General features: G+C 37.7%; 3 protein-coding genes across 3 annotated transcripts; all 3 read right to left on the bottom strand.

The window, feature by feature from the left end:
* Positions 1-81: 81 nt before the first annotated feature.
* On the bottom strand, positions 82-3,818 carry LOC109068895. Its single transcript, XM_042729010.1, has 3 exons — positions 2,134-3,818; positions 1,415-1,559; positions 82-1,303 (listed from the first exon to the last, which is right to left on the bottom strand). The coding sequence occupies exons 1-3, from the start codon at positions 2,810-2,812 to the stop codon at positions 937-939; spliced, it is 1,191 nt and encodes a 396-aa protein (XP_042584944.1). The 5' UTR covers positions 2,813-3,818; the 3' UTR covers positions 82-936.
* Positions 3,819-3,966: 148 nt separating this feature from the next.
* LOC109109887 (Hermansky-Pudlak syndrome 4 protein-like) lies at positions 3,967-13,283 on the bottom strand. Its single transcript, XM_042729005.1, has 13 exons — positions 13,163-13,283; positions 10,933-10,974; positions 10,530-10,614; positions 10,288-10,431; positions 10,000-10,107; positions 9,170-9,286; positions 8,882-8,976; positions 8,687-8,759; positions 8,469-8,602; positions 6,897-7,650; positions 5,677-5,803; positions 5,441-5,552; positions 3,967-4,528 (listed from the first exon to the last, which is right to left on the bottom strand). Exons 2-13 carry the CDS (start codon positions 10,965-10,967, stop codon positions 4,357-4,359), a joined length of 1,956 nt encoding a protein of 651 aa, XP_042584939.1. The 5' UTR covers positions 10,968-10,974; positions 13,163-13,283; the 3' UTR covers positions 3,967-4,356.
* A 660-nt stretch (positions 13,284-13,943) lies between these two features.
* Positions 13,944-15,766, bottom strand: LOC122138156 (cytochrome c oxidase subunit 6A, mitochondrial-like). The gene is made up of 2 exons (XM_042729099.1): positions 15,545-15,766; positions 13,944-14,089 (listed from the first exon to the last, which is right to left on the bottom strand). Exons 1-2 carry the CDS (start codon positions 15,764-15,766, stop codon positions 13,997-13,999), a joined length of 315 nt encoding a protein of 104 aa, XP_042585033.1. The 3' UTR covers positions 13,944-13,996.
* Between the last annotated feature and the right edge of the window lie 1,104 nt (positions 15,767-16,870).

Genomic DNA, 16,870 nt, shown 5'->3' with positions numbered 1-16,870 from the left:
TTTTGCATTTCTAATTATTACTGTTGAAAACAGTTGTGCTGCTGAATATTTTTATGGAAACCCTGATATATTTTTTTTTATTTGATGAATAGAAAGTTCAAAAGAACAGCATTTATTTGAAATAGAAATCTTTAGTAACATTATAAATGTCTTTACTGTTAATTTGATCAATCTAATATATGTTTCTGAATAAAACTAGCAAAATCTTACTGGCTACAAAATTTTGAAGTTCCTAACATGTCCAACCAAGATTTGATCAATTATGTGCATAGCGTGACCTAATGTTAATATTTGAGTACTTGACATGAGCAGTGTTGGATGCTCAACATACAATCTGAAACATTTTTCTTTTTTTATTTTGTCTTGAATTATCAATCAGCACTGGAAATGCTTCATGTTCAGTATGTGAGCCCATTCATATTTAAACTGATTTAATTTAAAACACCTTACTGAGACAACATGTCTCAAATATTTGAGAAAAAAACAATACACTGACCACAGGAAGAGAGAGAAACAACCTATTGGACATGCATATACAAAGCAAAAAAAATTATATATAGAACTGAAATTTTACACTATTTACATTTTTACAGTCATACCTTTTTCTCACAAATAACACCCATAAGTTAATAAATTCAATTTACATGCTGAAGTGCATAGTGTACCACATAACATCAGCCACTCTGAATTACAGGAAGCTTCTACTGAAGCACCATTGTCACAGAACAATGGGAATCATTAGCAATTCTTACAAAACAACGAACCAGCCAGGGAATAGTCACACCAGGTGTTAGTGGACTGAATGGACAGAGATTTTATGGCCACAAAGAACTTGTGAAGGGGGAGCGCTAGGGACTGACAGTATTTGGCTGGACACAGAAGCAGTTTCAAAATGTATTTGCTAAAACACTGTTTAGTATGGCTGAATATATCTTGCTATCTGTACGTCAGAGCGATAAAGGGTGCATGTTCTAGATGTACACCATAATCTTGACAGGGCTGTGTGATATTATCCAATAAGCTGCAGTGTAATGCCAGTCCCAGCTCTAAAGTGGGCTGCAGGGGGGCCTCACCATCCCTGCCCTCATTCACCTCCCCCCACATTACAGGTACTGTTTCTTGAAGGGATGGGGGTCTTTGCTTTTGGACAATGACCCCTGGTCTGGTCAAGTGCCTCACCCGATGCATTTCCATTACGCTTGGACCTCTGCTGGCTCCTCCAATTACCAGCTGCAGGGCCTGGATGAAGGCAAGCAGATCCACTCTCAGCTCTACGACACCATCTCTCAACCAGACTCTGTACCTGCAGAGAGAAAGAGAAAATATTGAGGACTTTTTTTCAGAAGCTCAGTATTTTCTTGGAGAATTGTGCTAACAACATTCTCACTTCATTTATCAAGATCTTGTGTCTCACCTAGTAGGGAACCCTCGTTTCTCCAGCGAGGGCAGCACAGGTTGGATGTTGAGGTGTTGGGGGTTTGAAAAGTGAAAATGAACTTCCGCTTTCTCCAACGGTGCTGTCAGCACATCCTCTCCGAGCAGAAACTCAATGTTGTAGTCTTGACAAGTAAGAAAAGGACACTTGATTAGGGATACTGCTGTCACATAAATATACCTGCTGTAAAATTGTGAATTACCAGATTGATGATTTAGGTTTACACTGGTTTGGTGCTGGTCTAGCTTTGCAAGTTAATTTTTGACAGAAATTTTCAAGTTGCAGTCTGTTGAAGTTCCTCTTATTTAGCAAAGCTAAATTGTATTTTGAACAAAAATGTATTTTGAACAAAACACCATAAATTTTAGGTATATTTGTGACGTTGTATGCTACGTTTTAATTACAGTACTTTTTTGTCGAAAACTCTCCCCATACTGAAAAAAGAAGGAAAAAAAAAAGGCAACACCTCAACACTACTTTTGTTCGAACTTCGGAAGCATTACTAAATTTGAATAACGCTGATTTCATTTAGACCCTCAGTGCTCTTGGCTGCTTTAAGACTTAATTGCCCTAATTAAATTTACGGTTTATTAGCAAAACGGCCGGTAAAACTGGTTGACCGCCAGTCTTGCAAGCCTTATGGGAACACCAGCATCAGTTTTTCAACAAGGTGTCGGAACAGTTAGTAAGTTACTTACCCCTAACTTTTCCGCCTTGAATTCCCTTGACACTTCCACAGTGGTAACCCACTTTACAACAGCGATAAACCCGTCTAACGAATCTGAAGAGGGGTTGTTCTGGGAAAACAGCACGACGTGGACCATCACTCATCGTCGATAGTATCTTCACACGGTACATCTGGCCCCAGTCACCAAGTGGAGTGGTGCTCTCCGTCCACGGGGCGCTCAGGAGGGCGCACTGGTCGTGCTCGGATCCTGGTTCGCGACGGCTCCGTCTCTGGACGTGTCCAATACGGATTTTACGCTCTCCTTGAAACGATGTCACCTTGCGAAGCTGTGAACGAAGCGATCGGCACTGTACTCCTATAGTAATAGTCACGAAAGCGAGGACCAGCAGTGAAACTCGTGCGCGCGTAACCGTGGCCATTTCAAAATCCATATATTGCGCTCCGGAGATGCTTGTCTCGGGATCTCCACTGTACGAATGAGAGGGTTGATCCTGCTTTGACAATAAGCGCAGTTTCTTCTGTGGAATTTGAATTCTGGCTTCTTTTGGACTCTCCTCCCCCTGGTTTTGTTTGGGACCCTTAAGCAGCCATTCGCACCCCCATCGACCTTTTAAATGTGTCTGCACAATGAGGCGCCCAGAGCCCTGCCAGTCCAGGCCATTCTTATTCTCACCCCTAATGACCATCATTACAGAACATCTGCACCATCACCAATGAGCTGCTCATTTGCAAGAGAAACAACTTGGACCAAGAAAAGCATAAAACTTTCCCAAACTGCCCTATCCTGACAATAGCTCCACAACTAACAGAGAGGTAATCTGGGATATAGAAACCATTCACCTGGTAGCACATACTGGCCCTAAGCAGTATTTGGATTCTTAAGCTACACTTTGCAATTCATACTTATACAAATGTATAAATTTAATTACATAGATAACAAACAATCAACTAAGTAGCTTTTCTCACAATTAACTTCACTTTTGAAGTTAATTTAGCCTGGTAGTTTCAGTGTGATTTTTACTGGATGAAGTCAGTTTTCCAATAATTTCACACAGGTCCTATCAGAGAAACCCAGCTGTAGCTCACATTTACTGTAAACACGACTGGTGAATGTCTGACAACCAAAAAGTGTCTAAATGTATATATATTGAATGGGATATCTAGTGTTTTATAATTTACGATCAAATTTGTGTGAAATACTTTGTCTAAAAAGTGTGTAAATATTTAAAGGGCTAGTTCACCCAACAATCTGTTATCATTTACTCACCCTCATGTCGACCCAAACCCAATGAGACTTTAGTTTTTCTTCCAAAAAAACAAATTAAGTAATTTTTAATAAAACGTCAGATATTTCTGCCCCTCTAAGAAAAGCCCATTACACCAAAACTTTAAAGCTTCAAAATAAGTTCATAAAGAGAGTGAGAATAATCAATATGAATTAAAAGGGTTAACCCAAGTCTTCTGAAGAGACATGATTGCTTTATATGATGAACATTTAATTTAGGCTTTATTCACATTTAAACGTTGATCAGCACACAGACGTACTTGTTTGATGCACAAGAACAAACATCAATAGTTCCTGTGTGTCAAGCACATACAATAAAATGTGTGAAAGCTTTGGGAGATTATTGAAAAAAAAAATCTTCATTTGTGTTCCCACGATAAAATAAAGTCTTAGGGGTTTAAAATGGTCTGCATGAGGTGAGTGAATGGTTGCAGAATATTAATTTTTGGGTGAACTATCCTTTTAGGTATCCAAATACTTTTTCAGCCACTCTCTAAATATTTCTGCATGTGCAATTATCTGATATATCTAAACCCTTCTAACAGAATATCAAACAGGTTTACTAAAGGACATTTATTAACACTCAAGTACAAATTTGTTCCATTTAAAAAAGGTGGCAGTTTCAACAGCTATACACATCTACCTTTAACAGTAACACTGAATGGTCTCAGCCTCAGTTGTCTATTCCTCTGAAACAGCAAAGGGCTACAGCAGAATCCGTCTCGCAGGATGGAGACACTTCTTATATATTTTAGTATTACTTGGAATGACAGTATCAATTTCAGCCTCTACTTTTAATTACTAAATGAACGAACAGCAGCCTATTATATAAAACAAAAAAGCCTTAATTACATTCTGGGTAGTACGAGAGACATATAAATATGGTGAATATCTATGAAATGAAAGAGATATAACAAGAATTAAAATCTTTACAAAAAAAGAGCCCAGCTAAAGGAGGTTAACTCCATGTTTAAGGAGCCGCAGACGGGCTTTTCTGGGTAGTGAGAAGGCACTATCCTGAGGATCAGGACTTCCAGAGTTTCTGACAGGTGTTCCCTGCTGGAGAAAATATGTCTCCTGGGCCGTGGTACGGGTTCCATACACTGCCGAGCTAGCATTCCTGTAATTCAGGACATTAACACAATGCTTACATAACTGAAATGTGCTTCAATTATTTTAACACTTATGTTTGAACTGTTCACATGCAGAGATAATTTACAAATCAATCAAACAGGACATACATGTGAAATTTGGCAAAATACACATTAAATGATAAAAAATGCTATCCCTATCTTCTCTTAAATATGGATATATACGTTTGGGGGTTGTGACTCCAAAGCGGGGTGGGAGCTCCAAAATAGGGCGTGGCTTCCTCCCATTGACAGACAGGCACATGACACGCAAGCTCAATTTCCCCCCCACCAATCAACTTAAGTGCAAACGCCGCCCCATAACTGATTCTAAAGATTTTATTGGTTGTGTTAATTAAAGTGTTGTTTCCTACACTATGCGATATGAGATCATTCCATAACTCCCCCAACTGGACCTCGCCGGACAATGGCACCTTTTTTAGTTACACCCAGCGTCACTACCCCTTTCTACCCTGCAAATTTCGAGCCCCAGGATGCCCCCGTTGCTGAGAAAAAAGCGTTAGAGCTGCGCTGGGACGGCTCGCGGGAGACCTCGTGGGTGATTCACGTTTATATCATTAAGCAGCGGTTCAAACTCCAGTCCGAACATCACTGCCCACAAGCTTTGGGGTTGCTCTCACAGAGAATATTTATTTATATAGAATATTTTATTTTATGAAAATAAAATGAACTAGAAACAATGTTCAATTTATAAAATTTTATTTTGAAATGTAACAATTGGCTGGAGCCAGAGCCAATGGTGAAAGTCTTTGCGCGAGGAGACCCCACCCCATTTTGGAGGTTCTGCCCAATTTTGGAGTTCACGCCCCATTTTGGAGATCTCCGGCCTGCAGTTATATCTACTTGAAAATGGCTGAACAGGCATTCACCCACACACTAACCTGACAATAGCCTCCTGTAGTGTGTCTAAGCGTGAGAAATGTGAATGGACCAGCTTAGTGGCCTTCACAAAGGCCTGATCCTGGGGTCCAACGGAGCGCCCACATACATTAGCTACACATCAAATTAAAAGTCACAAACTATTTCAAGAATAATTAAATACACAATCATTTGTGCATGTTACTATTTTGACTGAATTGACTAAGATTTTATAATATTTATATGAAACTGGACTTACTAGTCAGAGTGTTTTGAATGCAGTCATAGTGAGCAAAGGTGTAGGGCCCAGGTGGGCCTGGTGTCCCAGGTGAGGTATTTCTCAAGTGAGCCTCAAGCCCATTTAATGATGCCAAGCTGCTGTGATGCTGCAGTTGTAGTAGAGTATAATTTTATAACAGAAGAAACACCTCTTGGGATTTTAATTCTTCTAAACGGATAGTTCACCCGAAAAATGAAAATTCTGTCATTAATTACTCACCTTCATGTCTTTCCAAACCCGTAAGACCTTCAGAAAATTCTGAATGAAGTCATTATTTTTGTTTTCTTTGTGCACAAAAAGTATTCTCGTAGCTTCATAACATTACGGTTGAACCACTGATGTCAAATGGACTAATTAAACAATGTCTTTACTACATTTTTGGGCCTTGAACGTGGTAGTTGTGTTGCTGTCTACGCAGGGTCAGAAAGATCTCAAATTTAATCAAAAATATCTTAATTTGTGTACCAAAGATGAACAAAGGTCTTGTAGGTTTGGAACAACAAGAGTGAGTAATTAATGGGCAGAATTTTTGGGTGAACTATCCCTTTAAGTGTGTCTCAAAGTTTTCATGTTCACCAAGGATGCATATTGCATCAAAAATACAGTTACATTTTGCTGAATAAAAGTATTAATTTCCTTTAAATAAAAAAATAACACTGAGCCCAAACCTCAAAATATATATTGGGGGTTCACACACTCATTAAAATTCATGCAATTAAAATAACATTTCACCTCAAAGAATGAAAACTTGCAGAATATTTACTGACCTTCAGGCCATCCGAGATCCTCTGCAGTGAATGGGTGCCATCAGAATGAGAGTCCAAACAGCTGATATAAACATCAAAATAATCCACAAGTAATCCACGTCCACTTCCATATGACAGTGGACGTTTTTCACTGGAGTTGTTGTTATGGATTATGAATTGGTATTTTGGCCAAAAGCGGTGGTTTAAAATGAACAAAGCCTTAATGATGGGTTTGTTTTGAGTCGTGAGGATTACTTGTGGATGTACTGTGATGTTTTTATTAGCTGTTTGGACTCTCATTCTGACGGCACCCATTTACTGCAGAGGATCCAAGTGATGTAAGGCTAAATTTCAATACAAATGTGAATACATTTTGCAAATACAATTTTTTTTGGAAGTGTTCCTTAAATATGGATGATATATTTTAAACAGACACAAACACATTTCTCTTACCACTTCCTCTCTGGCGGAATGGTCTGTGATGAACTCAGGCTCCACTAGCAGGGCCAACACCAAACCTTTGACTCTATGCTGGTATAATACCAATGGCACTAGAGAGGTGTCTGCAAGGGTCTCATGTGGTGAGGGGGTGTTTGTGGGTTCATTTTTCTCCTTGAGTTTCCTATTGATTTGCTTGCTCTTTGTTTTTGCCTCTTCCTCTGTTTCTCCGTTTCCATTTTTATTGGTCACATGATTGTTAGCATCCAGTTTATTTTCTTCACTTTTAATCTGACTGTCAAGGTCAGAATGGTTGTCAAGACAGTTCGACTGCTCATACCCATTGGCGGGGGCCTTGATTTCTTCACTCTGAATGTCCTGATCTGAATTTAAACCGTTGCTTTTGGTTTCTGACCCCGAGTTTGCATCTATATCCTGCTTTATGTTCAGGCCTGCCAAGTGTTCTTCCACCGCACACAAGTTAGTCCCGTTAGAAGTGCTGTGGACATGTGAGTCAGGAGTGAAATACTCTGATTGGTTCATGAGATTGGAATGAATGGGAGTGTTAACCCGTGAGGGAGAAGGGCTGAAACACAGTTCATCAGAGAGTGAGGAGCGAGGAGAAGATGGCACTGTCTTATATGATGGTGGGGGACAATGTGTGGGGTCTAAGCTTGAAGAGTCAGTATCTGTGGTTGGGGTGTCAGATAAAGTGCGCGACAAGAGGCGGGACCTGCTGGGTTGGCAGGGAGGTTGATTGCAGTGAGACCTAAGAATGAGAATATATAAGTACCAATGAATATGTAAAAGGTTTGGAGTCAGTAAGATTTTGTTAAAAATAAATCAATCCATTTATTCAGCAAGAACACGTTGAATTGATCAAAAGTGACAGCAAAGACATTTGTAATGTTACAAATGATCATTAAAGAATCCTAAAAAATGTGTCAGTTTTCATAAAAATTATTAAGCAGCATTATTGTTTTCAACACTGATAATAATAATAAATGTTTCCTGAGCATGAAGTTAGCATATTAGAATGATTTCTGTAGGATCATGTGACACTGAAGTGTGGAGTGGTGTTGTTGTGATTTAATTTTTTCTTTGACATGGAATGAGTTAAATTTTTTTTTATATTAGTAATAGTAATTTTTAAACTGTGATAATATTTATTTCACAATATTACAGTTTTTACTGTAGTATTATAAAATAAATGCAGCCTTAGGGAATATAATTAATTCTTTTAAAAAACATTTAAAAAATCTTACCATTCCCAAACTTTTAAACAGAATGTATGTAAATATGTAAAATATAGTATAATATAGTATGTAAATATATCTACAAAATGCAAATATGTATTAAAGGGATAGTTCACACCAAAGTAAAAAAAAAATCTGTCTTTAATTACTCTCCCTAATGTCGTTCCAAACCCATAAGACCTTTGTTCATCTTCAGAACACAAATGAAGATTTTTTTGATAAAAACTGAGATCTTTCTGACTCTGCATAGACAGCAAAAAGATCTTAATTTGGCTTTGGAACGACATGGAGGGTGAGTAATTGATGGCAGAATACGCTTCTTGATTTGTACCTGCATGCTCTATCCACTGGGGGGCAGCGGAGCATGTGCAGTTCAGTGGGCATCAGGAACACCTGTGTGGTAGCTGTGGAAGAGAACGGTGAGCCCACCAATGAGCTCAGGCCATTGGCCGTCACCTGAAAATCCTGTAATGAGAAATAAGAAAAATACACAAGGATGTGTTCAGTATCAGGAATCACCATCTGGAGTCACCATGAGCTTGATTGTACCTGGCTGTATGTTTGCGTCTCATACACCATCACCTTCACTGTCAGCGCAGGCGGCATCTGAGTACTAACCACCCTATACAACAGAGAAATGTCCATCTAAATTGCTTTAGCCAATTACAGATACATGTTTAATATTTGGAATAAATATGATTATGAATTATCATAAACAGATTTTCTTCTGCAGTGAAAGCTCACCTGCCCCTGTAGAGGATACAGCCTGCCAAGACCAGAGGACATCGCTGACATGCCTGAAGAATGAGAGCAGCCTTCAGCAGCAGCAGAGGATCAATCTGATGCGGTGAGTGAGGAGAAGTGACCATTCACAAACAGGCTATTCACAATTAACATAAGGACAGGTTCCTTTGCTCAGGGCTTGCTATTGCAGGACTGACTGAATTAATTTGAAATGTCTTGTGGCACACTGTTAATGTAATGAGCCAAGTAAGTTTAACATCTCTTTAGAATAATTCCACTCATACTTACATGCGTGGAGTCAATGGTCCTCAAGCAGCTGAAGATGTGGTGCAGCTCAGTGGAGCCGCCCTGCAGGTGACAGAGATATCTAGCCCATCGTAGAGCCAACTCCTGTTTACTGTACAACTGTGTTAAGTGCAGTAAAACACAACATATATGTGGAATTGGTCTGATATGGTATTAACATTTAATAGATATTGTTCAACTTCAAAAGTTAGAGGTCTGTAAGACTTTTTATTGTTGAATGAAGCAAGGTTATTACATCTGACAAAGAAAAACCATAAAACATTTCCGTTTTAAACTTTAATTGAAAATGTTTTTTATATTATTTTTATTTTATTTTAGGTTAGATGGCAATATTTCTCATTTTTTCGTTTACCATTAATTAGTAAAATAGATAAAAACAAAATAAACTTGCAAAAAAAAAGAAACTTATTAAAAATCAATATGTACATATTTTAAAAATACAAAAAAGTAATATTGGAAAATATTATTGCAATTTGAAATATCTCTTTTCTATTTTAAAGATGACAAAGCTGAATTTTCAGCATCATCCAGTCATCTGTGTCACATGATCTATCAGAAATCATTCTAATATACTAAATTGGTGATCAAGAAACATATTTGATTAAATATTTCTGTAGGGCCCATGATACATTTTTTTGTCAAGACTCTTTGATGAATTTAGTTTCCAAAAGAACAGCATTTATTTAAAATCTTTTGAAACATAACAAAACATCTTTACTGTCACTTTTGATCAATTTAATGCATCCTTGCTGAATAAAAGTGTTATTATTTTATTTTTTTAAAACGGAACGCTGTCGACTGTGATGTTGCACCTGGTAGCTCTGACGCACTGGTCCATTGTAGAAACAGAAGAGGGCAATCAGCTGATCAAGTAAGTCACACACACTCACATCAGGAATGTCAACCACACAGCTTAATGCCTGGAACCCAGAGAAAGAGTTGTAAAACCACCATAAAAGCACACAGAAATCTTGCTTTCAGTCAAACCAAGTTTGCATCGCTCTGTTCCAAAACCTTGGCTTTATTTAAGTCAGGAGGTACTAGGCACCAAGACATTAGGTTTTGTAATGTCATTACCCAAAGACAAAATATTCTCTTACCCAAAGAAATTTATCCTTCATGCGGACTGCATATTTGCTTTTGCGCAGGTGAAGCAGATGTACAGGAGATGAGGACAGCTCAGATACACAACGACACACACCGGCCAGCTGGCCACAAAGCAGCTCTTGTTGGTCTATTGGTGTCTGCAATTGGAAGGTGCAGTTGCTTCTTCATGCTTTAAACTAAATCTAATTAATTTTCTTTACTAATTCTATCAATATGAACAGGACGTATGTCTTACATCCTCAGGAGAGAAGTAGTAAATCCCATCTCTAGTCAGGTCAACCTCCTCTTGCACCTTTGAACTATCGTACAGGAAGAAGAAGCTGCATTTGGAAATATGATGAAACACATAAGATGTACAGCTAGCCATTAAGCCAAACCTCTTGCCTTCCAGTATTACTATTAAAATTGAGGAAACTGATACAGAAGTGTTTTCCATTGATGTTAAGCATGATAGTATCTCTAAGCATGTATAATGCACTGGACAATGAGCATTCTGTTCTTCATGACTGCAATTATGGGTCACACTGTAAGGCATGCCTTTGTAATGGGCATCTTAGGAAACGGCAAGCATGTTGTACAAGGCCACCACATATCACTGACTGTAAAGGTTTACTTTACACACTGAATATTATTCTCACCATCTAGAATCAGTCAAAGTTGCTGTCTCAGCCATTGGTACTCTGTTGAAACAGAAGCAATCTGGTTAAAAGAATTGTTCACACAAAAATGAAAATGAACTCAGCTTCTGGCCATCCAAGATGTGGTTAAGATTGTTTCATCTGAACAGATTTGGAGAAATTTAGCATTTCATCACTTGGATCCTTTGCAGTGAATGGGTGCCATCAAAATGAGAGTCCAAACCACTGATAAAAACATAATAATCCATAAAAAATTCACACAACTCCAGTCCATTAGTCAACAATGAAAAGCTGGGTGTTCGCAATAAAAAAATAAATCATTAAGGTGTCTTGACATTAAACTGTTGCTTCCAGCTAAAATACAAGTCCTCTATCCATAACATTGCGTTTCTTCAGTGAAAAAGTAATCTTGTCTGAATTAGGAGAGAAATAAGCATAGATGTTTGCCATTTACAAGCGCTAACAGTCTAAAACGGTTTCTAAACAAATATATCAGTGGATTTTTGTTGTGAGAGGACAACATAGGATGGACTTTGTCAGTGGAGGAAGTGTTATTTTGGATTATGGACTTTTTTTGGCCAGAAGTGACATTTTAGAGATATTTAATTGTCTTATAATTATGCCTTATAATTAATATAACACCATAAAAAGATTAAAATTGTGTCATTAATTACTCAACCTCATGCCATTACAAACCCATACGGCATTTGTTTGTCTTTGGAACACAATTGAAGATACTGAAGATGAAATCCGAGAGCTCTCTGACCCTCCATAGATAGGGTCCTACTATATTCAAGGTCCAGAAAGGTACCAAGAGAACATCAACAAAGCACTCCATTTGAAGCTACATGAATAATTTTTGTTGCACAAAAAAACTAAAATAATGACTTTATTCAACAGTTCTTCTCCTCCGCATCACCCTTGCGCCATTTTGTAGAATATCACAGATGTCAGAGAGCTCTTGGATTTCATCAAAAATATCTTAATTTGTGTTCCGAAGATGAATGTAGTAAACACATTGTTAAAGTAGTCCATGTGACAGCAGTGGTTCCACAGTAATTTTACAAAGCTACAAGAATACTTTTTGTGCACAAAGAAAACAAAAATATGGCATGGTACTCTCATGAATGGCAGCAGACGGTGACAAATTGTTGAGTAAAGGAATTATTTTTGTTTTCTTTGTGCATAAAAAGTATTCTTGTAGCTTCATAAAATTACGGTTGAACCACTGATGTCATATGGACTTGGCTTTTAATGATGTCCTTACTACTTTTCTGGGCCTTGAACATGTCAGTTGTGTTGCTGTCTATGCAGGTCAGAAATTTCTTAGATTTCATCATTACGTAATTTGTGTTCCGAAGATGAATGAAGGTCTTATGGGTTTGGAACAACATGAGGGAAAGAGGAAACAGGGTGATCAAGTAATGTAATGCTAAATTTATCCAATTCTGTGGATCTTGGTTGGCCTGCGGGTGCGTAAATTTTCATTTTTGATTTAATCCCTTCAACCACAAAATACGGTTAACTATGCTCGTAATGTATTGGGAAAGTAATACAAACAGAAAAACCAAAGCACTGCATGTAAACCGGTCCAGCAGTCTGAGACCACATTGAAAATTTAAACCTGGGAATAAAAAGGTCAAGATATATTCATTATAATACAATTTGTCCCGGTTACTAATAAAATTTAAATATATATGATTTTTTTGACACTGTTGATGTTGCTGTAACGGCATTACACAAAAGGTCACATGTTCTTGATTTCTTGGAAATGCACACGTTCTTCAACCCTAGGTGTAAATACAGTAAAATACTTTATATAAAACTTTTATTTGTTGCACTCATCAAGAGTAACCAATAAATGTGAAATTTAAACTTTTAAATACTTTAAGAAATACTTTTGTTTTGACAAGATACTTTTTTCAAAGTAAATCATTTGGATCATTCTCAAATCATGCTGGATAACGCTAGCGAGGTTCATTCAGCTGCTGTCAAGATGAACACGCCATATAAATAAATAAAAATGTGATGCTGATTATCCGTTTTAATGGGAAATTAGTATTAACTTATTAAGAGACTCGACATTCATTCAGCTGCTGTCAAGATGAACATTTATTTCCATGTTAGACAACATTTGCGCTTGGTTGAACACGCAGATGCGGAGACAAACAAGTCTTCCATGTTTCGTGTCTGTGCAACAAGAACCGACACAGGTATCATTTTCACTCACCGTCAGTGGGTTGAATGAAGTTTACATAAACTTACGCATGTGTTCCAAACTTCAGCTGCGTCACTAATTCCCACTCGCCTAAACATTCATTTTCGTTTAGAGAATACTGTTTTAAAAAAATTTACGAGTAACCAAATGGCAGTATATTCATATTCAGTGATAAAAACGGAAACTGATAATATCTCATCATGATGCCATTAAATTTCGTTTTTGAGAAGGAATGTGTCACAAGAGTAAAGTCATGTGAGAGTGTGCTTGATAGTACGGCGAGCCTGGAGGAACAAACTGCATTTCGTTATCCATTTTAGCCTTGCGTTTTATAAGGGAGCTATATATATAATTTTTATATGTATATATTAATATTTACATATTTTAAGTCACATGCACCTATGAATAGAATACACAGACTCCACTAAACCGTTAGCAGTTTTTAAAAATGTGTTGCTTTAATGCATTTCTCTTCTATACTCCTAATGCTGATTTTAAACTCAGGCAAAACACAATGTATCCCAGGATCTGACTGACAACTTCAATCACTCCCTTCAAAAAAAAAATGAGACTTCTGATATGGTTTTAAAATTTAACTAATAGATTCTTTTTATTTCAGTTTAAGCAGTCCAAGGTGATACAATGGTCCTTCCTTAAGTAAATGTGTATAACTCTTTCCATAAGGGAAGGTAATTAGGTTTGGTGTGGAGAGAGGTGAGATCAACATGTTGATGTTATGTAAACTGAACAAAAAAACTGAGGAGTGGTCCAGAGAAATGATGAGGAAGAGAGACAGAGGGCTTTCTGGTCCCTGTAGGGGAGTTCTGATAGAGCTCCAGACAGCTTTCAATGATTATCATGCTGCTCGTAGCCATCAGGGAGGGCGTTGACGTGGGGGTTGTGGAAGAGCGTCTTGGAGCCGTCACCCCATGGGAAACGCTGATGTACGCGTGGGGGAAGAGAGAAAAGAGATTGTTGTTTTAAACAACAGAAGCATATGTATTTTTCAATTATTACACAGAAATGTTCACAAAAGTCTGTCATTTTTCATACATTTCAAAAGTTTTGGTAAAATATGTAAATATGTATTTTTTATTATTTTGTATCAGCCATGTGATCAGTTTTCTGTATGCAAAACTGACTTCAAAAAATAATGACAAATATTTTAATATATGTATTTGTAAAATCGTATTGTACAAAGATTTAAAATTAAAAATTAAAAGAGTTTTTAATAATAAGTTTCATTGACTGATTCATAAATGTTTTACAATTTTGGGAAGATGGTTTATGCATGTTATAAGTGAGTAAATTGATTATTGTTTTGCAGAAAAATATCCTCTGATTTATGCAATTAATGTGGGTCAAATACCCACACGGTTACTTCAAGTCACGAAATCCGCATGAACACTGTGGAATTAAGAAAAATCACATCCCTGTAAGCATTGTTAAATGTGCCTATATACATGAAACAATTACAACAATGATAAATAGCAACAGTGGAAATCATGTATTCTTACATGCTACCATTTTACCGTATTTTATTTCTTATGTTAAATATTTTGAATCTCATTAATGGCTACAATATAACTATACTATATCAGTATATACAATTTAAGCACAATTAGGTTTATAAAGATGTTACAAGGTCATAAAAATTTTTTCCTGTAATTTGATATCCTCAGCAAAATGTATTTTAATATAATAATATCCTGTATATGCATGTAAAAAATGTTGTTATAATCTTATTTCACCCCACCCCAAACCACGATAATCATTGAAGTACTGTTATATTGAGAAGTGAGTAATATCTAGAACATTAAAGTTCTAAAAATATTTTTCTAGCAATATCTCAACCATTACCAGAAACATTCACATTTCTATGTAGACTTGATATATGCAGTGCATATGGTTATAGTGTGTGAGGTCACAGCCTCATTCTGGAGGCCCTCTAACGGTCTCAGTTACAGTACATGCAGATCTTAAATGTCAGATAAAACCAGCAAATTCTTACATTGATTTTATTTGGGGGAGAGAGAAGGGGTTTAGAGATTAATCATGTTTCTTGGCTTTCAAATGTGTATGCTCAGCTTTAGCTGACAAAACCCCTCATTTCAGCCCATTGATCTTGAATGACATTGATCTTTAAGACCACTGACTGTGTTTACAGTGTTACAAAAAGTACTAAAAGCACAAAAACCCACAAGTGTAAAGCACACATTTAAAATTCAATGCAAACGCTGACCTCAAAAGTGCATATGATGCCCAGACTCCACTGAACCGTCACACGTTCTTTTCATTAAAAAATAAAATAAATAAATAAAACAATATCCCACCAGACATCATTCTGTAGGCTCTTTAAAGGTTTTTTTTTAGTGTCAAAGTGGGTGTTTTCACCTTGCTGCGGATGCGCAGGTGGCTGTAGGGGACGAAACTCCGGCTGCTCTCGTGCTGGTGTTGTTGAGCCCTGAGGTACATGTTCAGCATACACACCGCGACTCCAGGCAGCGCCACCACGAACGACAGGATCTTCCAGGTCTTGGCTACATGAACATGTATCAGCAAAAGGAGACCACAGTGGAGTAAACAAATTTTACTTGACACGTGTGGAAATTTCATAATACGGCCGAAGTCACATTAACGGTCCACTTGATAGTCCGTTTAGTTAATTCAACTATGTAGTTTTGCACAAAGACAATTAAATTCATGTTGTAGCGCTAAAACTTACTAACGTTACACAAAAGCCTGAACCAACTGGCATTCTGCAACTTATGTCAACGACAGAACGACATTAGTCATGCCATTTCGCGTCACTTCCACAAGGTCAAGGACGTAGAGCCGCGGCTGTTCGTAACGGTTTTGGTCTTTTTTATTAAGGCGTCTGTTTTAGGTTATTCAGAGTGTGGTTACTGAACTGCGCTTTGTTCGCCGTGAAGCGCTGCAGCCCGAGAGACTTGACGTGAGGTTGCTGGTCAGCACGCAAGCGGACTTCAGGAGCCTTCCATGGGGATAGGACGTCCGATCGCGGCCATTTTTGCCGGAGCCGAGCATGGAAACACAGCGGCGGCAAGAAGCCTTGGAAGCGGCTGATGGGTGCTGACCGAGATTGACGCTGCGCGCGCATTGTCTAGTGGGACGGGGCAAGGTCCCAACAACGCGCGGCTATCAGACGATGTGATTGGAGGATTTTGATTTATGAGTGACTCAAATCTTCCGTTATCCATTCACTCAAAAGCATTCATCAGGCATTCACCAAGGTTACTTCTTTTTGTTTGTTAGATCGAGTTAATGATTTAATGCCAAAAATCGATTTTTGGGAAGATCGTCAGAAGACCCATGACAACATATTGTCATGCTACCTGTGAACCTGTCACTCATTTATGTTACGTAAATGCTGTAGCTAAACAGTAGGCCCACTGATTAAAGAGTGGAGGAAAACCAAGACATGAATTGCCTAATAGCAGACTCACAGGAAGCACACAGGAAAAAAACATGCTAATTGTTGTGACTTGATTTAATATAAAGTCTCAATTATTTGATTAAAAAATCATTTTGTTTCTTGAGCCGAAACTATGATAACTATCCCAATAACCTAAATAGGTAATTATTATTCCTAGAATTTTACAGCTAATAAGCGCTTAATTACTACTGTAATGCTTTGTGAATATAAAATATGCTTCCTCAGAAGCATGCGTAAGGTTCGTTCCAGGACTGTAAAATGTC

The sequence above is a fragment of the Cyprinus carpio genome, chromosome B8 (assembly GCF_018340385.1).
Source record: "Cyprinus carpio isolate SPL01 chromosome B8, ASM1834038v1, whole genome shotgun sequence".
In the NCBI taxonomy this organism is placed as follows: Eukaryota; Metazoa; Chordata; class Actinopteri; order Cypriniformes; family Cyprinidae; genus Cyprinus; species Cyprinus carpio.
Note: the sequence above shows the minus strand (reverse complement) of the source record. Positions and strands in the feature narration are given on the sequence as shown.